Source organism: Elephantulus edwardii, unplaced genomic scaffold, assembly GCF_000299155.1.
Source record: "Elephantulus edwardii isolate Elephantulus edwardi_28Jun2011 unplaced genomic scaffold, EleEdw1.0 scaffold00152, whole genome shotgun sequence".
NCBI classification, from domain to species: Eukaryota; Metazoa; Chordata; class Mammalia; order Macroscelidea; family Macroscelididae; genus Elephantulus; species Elephantulus edwardii.
This window is the reverse complement of record NW_006399902.1, coordinates 6347353-6354770: the sequence shown is the minus strand read 5'-3', so window position 1 is coordinate 6354770 and position 7418 is coordinate 6347353. Positions and strand designations below refer to the sequence as shown.

Genomic DNA, 7418 nt, shown 5'->3' with positions numbered 1-7418 from the left:
AAATTTAATAATAATAATTAAAAAAAATTAAAAAAAAGAAAGTGAATCTGCAGGCCCAAGTCTCAGTGGCTGCCTCATGGCAGGCAGTGGTAAAATATCAGGAAACACCTCCTCGTTCAATGAGCTGGTTACTTCCTGGTGCATGCTTCAGGTGTGGCAAAGAGGGTAATTGGGCTAACTGCTGTCCTAACCATAGCCCTCTGACATGGCCTTGCCTTATCTGTGTGACATCTGGCCATTGGAGGCCAACTGCTCTTTGCTGCCTAGCCATGATAGGACAGCCCCTCCACTAAACCCAGTCCCTATTCTAGTCGACATCTTAGGCCTGGCCACTATAGATTGAAGATGCCCAGGTTCATCGACACCCATCATGCTTGCAGAGCCCAGGGTAACCCTTCAGGCAGCAGGTAAGCCAATTTCCTTTCTGGTTGACATGGGGGCTACCTTTTTAGTGCTCCCTTTCTTCTTGGGTCCTGTTCTCCTTTCCCAGGTCTCAGTAACAGGGATTGAGTAATGGGGAATCTAAGCCTTTTCCCACTCAACCCCTCCTCATTACCTTCAACAAATGAGTATGCCCAACTCTGTTGCTATGTAAAGACCAACCTCCTGTCTAAAATTGGAGCTGTGTTTCACTGAGAGCCAAGCAAAGGCAGTTCGCCTGACTAGCCTATAGTTCTATCCTTTTTAGCTCTCCTCCCCTCTGAGCTCCTTTCTACCTCTATCACCAGAGATTGTCAACCTCTTATGGGATCTTTCGATTCCATCTGTAGCCTCTCACCACCAACCTGTTCTTGTTACTCTTAAAGACCCCTCTTCTTTTCCTGGTAGACTCCAACTCCCTATCTCCGCACACCACCACAGAGGTTTAAAACCCATTATTATTCGCCTACTTTCCAATAAGCTTGTCATCCCCTTGTGTTCTCTTGCAATAAGTTAATGATCTTTTATTGTGTAGCCCCTCATATCAACTTTCAAAAACTCACACTGCTCAACTTCTTCACTTCTTGGCCTCCAAGGGATACAGGGTTTCCCTCTCCAAGGCTCAACTGTTTCTCCCCACAGTCACGTATCTCAGTTTTTAATTGACCTCCACCACAAGAAGTTTAATGGTTAATCAGCGCTGAGTCATTGAAAGCCTCCAGCCACATCAATCTGCTGACAATCCTCTCTTTTCTCAGCTTTCTCAGTTTCCTTCAACACTGGATTCCCAACTTTTCCTTACTAGCAAAAACCTCTTTATAATGCAGCAAACGCCACTTCACAAGGAACCCTAGATTCACCCCAGATAGTTAAAAAAGCCTTCTCAAGCTCCAGCATCTCCTCTTATAGTCCCCACCCCTCACAGTGCCAAATCCATCTAAACCTTTCCGTCTACACACTGATGAAAAACAAGGCACTGCTGTTGCCGTCTTGGCTTAGTCCCTTGGACCCACCTTTACTCCCATTGCATACCTCTCTAAGCAGCTCGATGTCACCACCCAGCGATGGAAACTCTGCATTCAATCCCTAGCAATAATAGCTCTCCTTACTAAAGAGGTGCTTAAACTCACTCTGAGAAGCCCTCTGCAAGTCTTCTCTAGCCATAGACTTTGAGACCTGCTTTCCCACTGCTTCCTATCTTTCCTTCCCCCTGGGCAGATACAGGAGCTCCACCTACTTTTTTTTACTCTGATATTAGCCTCTCTCAACTTGGCCACCCTACTTCCAATAAACACTGATTTATTATGATCATAGCTTCCCTGGAGTCCTTGAAGATATGTGCTCTTTACTTTCCTCTCTATCTGACAGTTGTTGTTGTGAGTCGCTTGTGACTCATAGCTACCCTATGTACAACAGCCCTAAACTCTGTTCTGTCCTGTGCCAATCTCATTGTCTCTAACACACTTATCCCGATTACCCCAGTCACTGAATCAATCCATCTCCTAGAGGGCCTTCCCCTCCTGCACCTGCCCTTCACTCTCCCAAGCATGATGTTCTTCTCCAAGGACCGGTCTCTCCTTACAACATGACCAAAGTATGTCAGACAAAGCCTCAGTATCCTTGCCTCCAAAGAGCAGCCCGGTTTAACCATCTCTAGGAGGAATCTGTTTGTTTTCTTAGCAGTCCATGGTACCCTCAATACTCTTCTCCAACACCAAAGCTCAAAGGCATCAATTCTCCTTCTGTCCTCCTTAGTCATTGTCCAACTCTCTGATGCATAACAAGTGGTTGCAAAGATCATGGCCTGTATCAGATGCACCTTAGTTTCCAGAGAGACACCATTGTTCTTCAGTACTTTAGAGAGGTCCCTAATAGCAGACTTTCCCAACGCAATACATCTTTTAATTTCCTGGCTGTTGGTGCCAAGAGTGTTGACTGTGGAGCCAAGCAAACCTATGTGACTAACCCACCCCTCATCCAGACCGTACTCTGTTTGGTGACAGCAGCTCTTGTACGACCTCTGAAGGTTACCATTAGGCAGCCTATGCTGAAGTTTCCATAAACACAGTGTGGAAAGAAGCATTTGAGCAACACCTTTTTCATCATTCTTTCTAAGCCCCTTCGAGCTGATGTACGGCCAATCGTTCCTACACACTGAACCCCCTCTTTTAGCATCATACCTTTCTCATCTCTCCCTACTTAGACAATTGCTCTGGGAATACACAGACTGCTGCATACCCAGACCCTTGCCTTGTCTAGACCAGACAGCTAGATTCGTCCCAGGATATGCTGTCCTCATCAAAACAGCATGCACCCAAACCTCTTTAAACAAGCTAAGACAGACCTTACACCGGCATCCTGACAATCCCCACAGTGGTTAATGTCATAGGTAACCCTCATTAGCACCCCATTTCCCAGGTCTAACATGCTCCTTTCACTAAACAGACTTCCTACATTCTCAAATGTTGGGCCCCACTACTCTTTGCCTCACTCAGATCCCAAGCTCTCAGTATCTCTCTGCTTTTTAAATTCTTACTTCACAGGATAAGAGACACGACCAACTTAACAGTGAACCAGCTGCTATACATCCATATTCTCCCCTGGCTACTGATCACAGGCTAACCCAACCCAGCCTCTGAGCCCCTGTTCAGCAGGAAGTAGCTAGAATAAAGATATGACACTCTTTTTCTCACTAAAGAGGCTGGGATGTCAGGCCCAGATGAAGGTCAAGGGGGAGACTGAAGGATTCAAAGAATATCAACATGTCTAAAGATCCTTACTATAAAAACGTGTCCCAACCTACCTTAGGGCGTGGTTTTCCCCTGATCTGTCTTTCTCTCCAGACCAAGGAATCCCTCCAGGGAGCCCCCTTAATAAAGCTGCTTTAAGCGTTCTATCTTTCTCTGGTCCCTTTCTTGAGTCCTTAGCCTTACATCCAGTGTGAAGACCTAACAAATAGGATTCCAGATTCCAAATCTATATTTTAGGGATTGTGGTACCAGAAACTGGATGGATCTTTAAGCTGAGATCTACTATTTATAGAACGTTATTTAAGAAATTTAAGAAACTATAACTTGTATAAACTTTCATTTGCTTTTTATACCTAGTCTTAGTAGTGAAAAAAAAAAATCAAAACAAAACAAAACCAACAAAATCCACTGCCCCAAATTGAGCCTGTTCTTAATTTGCCCTGCATCTATGGCTGCTTCCTCTCCTGACAGTAGGTCCCTGATTTATAAGCCTTAACAAGGTAGAGAAACTTATCTGAAGAAAGTCAATTCCTGGGCTCAAAGCTGTGTTAGGTAGGTGCTAAATTGTTTTCCGTTCTATCAGTCTATGATGCTATTATTATACAAGGCTATACATGATGATTCATAAGCTATCAAATGACTTCTCACATATAAGCCTTCAGAAATGGGAAAAATACCAATACTGATGTTAAAATGTAAATCCACCTGCAATGTTAATAAGATATTTTTCACTATTCAGTATTTTGCAATTACAGTCACCACGCAGTTCCACTAATGCACATTGAAATAGGAAAGATGAGCAATATATACATCTTTAGTTCTAAGAGCATGTTACTTCATGTGATTTCTTTATCATTTCTTTCCTTCTCTTGTTTCCACCTTTTACTTCTAGGACCTAGATGCAGATTACATACCTGGCTACAGCTTCACTGTACACAAAACCAGCATCTGCTCGTTTTACGATTTCAAAACACAGATCTGCTCCATCCATACTGTAAATAAAGCAAAAAAGAACGTGAGGAAAATGTAAAATAAGGATGACACCCAATGTGAAAGCACAGTTGCTATTAGATATCATACTATAGTTATTGAAATATTCTTTCTGTTGGTGAAAATCAGATACAAAATTGTTGGGGTAGTATTAATAAGTTCAGAATTCTCTACATATGTATCAGTTGTAAAACTAACAACAGTTTTCTTAAGCATGCAAAACTAGTACTTAGCCTCAGAATTCTCTGTTTCCTGTCTTGAGTCATGTAAAGTAGTTTAATCTGTCTGTTTACCAGGAAGGGGACTATGCCCTTCCTGAATTACAGGAACTTAAACGTGAACTGTTCTTTTCAGATGCAGAAATTATTTTTTAACTAACAAAAGTGCATTGTTAAGTGAGGTGGTGTCTCACCCTGCTATAAAAGCCCAATGACCACTCCCAGACAGGGGGGCAGTCTTCCTCGCTGTTCTCCACAAATCCGTAATAACGGGCTTTTATGGATATTGCAATCCATTTGTATCATTGGCAATTGACTATGGAAAGAACCCCTTGTGTTCAGTAACAAAATAAGAAACAGAAGGAGCAAGGAAATGAAATATTAAATAATACAAAGCACAGAAAACGAACTATAAATATTCTCTGTTGCAGTTATTTGCCATTGAATAACTTTTATCTAAATCTTTCCTTCTAAATCTTAAGTTGTATCCCAATAGGAAGTTATGGGATGGTATTAATAAATTCAGAATTACCCAAACACTAGTATAATAATAAAACTGACATCAGTTTTCTCCAACCTACAAAACTAGTTACTTTGCCTTAGAATCCACCCCCGCCCCCTTGCTTTCTTTAGTCATGTACTTTAAACTGCCTATTACAAGGAGAAGAAATGTGTCTTTCCTAGATTACCACCCAGCTCTTGGAAACTGTTTTTCTCAGTCATATGTAAATTTTGTCTTAAACTATTTACCAGGAAGGGCAATACATCTTTCCTGGATTAGCATTTATCTTTTCAAAACTGTTGTTACTCAGTCATATGTTAACTATTACATTGTTTATTTACTAGTAAACTGTTCTTTTAAGATGTATAAATTCTGTAACTTTACTAACAAAACTATATTGTTAAGTAAATTATAGTATCTAACTCAAGTATAAAAACTAATGATCACCCTCAGACAGGGAAGCAGTTTTTGAGAAGAATTCTGTGTCCTTCCAGCTCTGAAATAAAGTGCTTTGGATGTTGCAATCCATCTATCTTATTGGCAATTCACTGCAGAAAAAACTCTGTGTTCAGTAATAGAAGTGTCTGAACGGAGAAACGCTGGAACTAACAGGTATTAATAAATTCAGAATTATTCAAACATATCAGCTTAGTTCTAAAACTGACATCTGTTATCTCCAGTCTACAAAAGTATTTACTTTGTTTTAGAATTCTTCCTCCCCCCCTTTTCTTTAGTCATGTAAAATGCTTTAAACTGCCTATTTACCAGGAGAGAAAATGAATCTTCCCTGGATTAGTATTTACCTATTGGAAACAGTTTTTCTCAGTCCTACGTAAATTGTATTTTTTCCCCTTTTTTCTAAATTGTACTTTAAACTGCCTGTTTACCGGTAAGGGAAATAGATCTTTTCTTGAATAGCTTTTACATTTTCAAAACTGTTTTTTTAGTCATGTATTAATTTTTTCATAAGTTGTCTGTTTACTAGTAACTATACGTAAACTGTTCTTTTAAAATGTAAAAGTCCTGTAATTTTAACTAAAAAAAGTTTAACCCAAGTATAGAATCCTAATGACCACTCCCAAACAGAGAGGCAGTTTTTCCAAAAGACTCTTTCTGCCTTCCAAGACCTGTAATATTGCAATCCCCAGATCTGTGGATATTGCAATTATCTTTTTTTAACTAGTTTATTTACAAAATTCCAATACACTTTCAATTTCCCTCATCTCCCCACCCAACAAATTGTACAATCCAGTGATTAATCCCCACTTTCCTCTGTACATTCACATCCCTCTGCTTCCAGCCTCTCCCACCCCTCCTGGATCTTTATACTCAATCTACAATAACAGGGTTATAAAATATTTATCGCTGTGGGATTGAGTTAGTTCACTCAGCATAATGCTCTCCAGTCCCTCCAAAGTTAGGTAATAATTTACAAAGTTACTTCTCCTGCGTGCTGCATAGTATTTCACTGTGTGTGAAGGATTATGAGGAAGTTAACTTTTAACCCTTCTCAGGTAGAAGCCATAAAACCTCACAGGACTTTTGCTCTCTTTTAGAAAAACAAGGCCATAAAACGGCTCACCCACATCTGCGAGTACAGATAAGAGAAATTCCAGGAGTTGTTTTTCTGAACTTTACTCCCCACTCCCCCACCCCTTGCGCCGACCCCGCTTGCCGCGCGCACGCCAACTTGCTTTTAAATGTACCAATCAGATAGTTTTCCTCGCTTACCCATACGCGCCAAATTATTACCAATCAGAACTGCCTACCTCATTGTATATTCAAATACACCAATCAGCAACCCTCCCTGTGTGTTAGCCCATGTTTGCGCGGGTTATTGCCTTTATAAGCTGTATGTACCCTTAGCTTGGGGCTCAACTCCTCTGCCTCTGCGTAGGTCAAGAGTTGTGCCCCAGCGTGCTGGATGGAATAAAACCTCATGCTGTTTGCATCAAGGACGGTCTCTCGTGAGTGATTGGTGCTGGCGTGCGATCTCATTGGGGTCCGGCTCTGCAGATCCAACATTTGGTGCGTTGGCCGGGAAACCGACGACAGCCCCTCACTCCCGACACGACCCCCCCCTTGGAGGTAAGAAGGCGCCTTTGTGTGTTCTGTCCCCTGTGCCTTTCTCTCTTTCTGTCAGGTGTGCATTTTCGGTTTCACAGCCGTTTCATTTCCCGTGAGGGAGCTGAAACAGTGGCCGGCAGACGTGCCAGGAAAGTCACAGGGTGCCGCCCTGGGGGATGCCCTAGGAGGTGCGGAGGGCCATGGACGCCTGGTGGCCTCCTCTGTATTCTACCAGCGGAGTAAACCTGAGGAATCCTGTTTGATAGTGGAGACTCTGGAGCCTCGTCCTGTAGACTCTATTCAGTATCTTTATCAGAGTCCTAGCGGCCGCTGTCTGGTTATCTTTGTGTTTCTCCTTGTCTCTGTCGGATTTACTGTGACTGAATTACTAACTATGGGACAGACAGTAACCACCCCCCTTAGTTTGACTCTAACTCATTGGACTGAAGTGAAAGGAAGGGCTCATAACCT

At 42.0% G+C, this 7418-nt stretch overlaps 1 protein-coding gene across 3 annotated transcripts in view; it reads right to left on the bottom strand.

Moving 5' to 3' along the window:
- The window catches only part of CASK (calcium/calmodulin-dependent serine protein kinase (MAGUK family)), a 428386-nt gene that overhangs the window by 339138 nt on the left and 81830 nt on the right, over positions 1 to 7418 (bottom strand). For all 3 annotated transcript variants that reach the window (XM_006894975.1, XM_006894973.1, XM_006894974.1), the window contains exon 2: positions 4085 to 4162. In XM_006894975.1, the coding sequence (XP_006895037.1) occupies positions 4085 to 4162 (78 nt within the window). The remainder of the gene's footprint in view (positions 1 to 4084; positions 4163 to 7418) is intronic.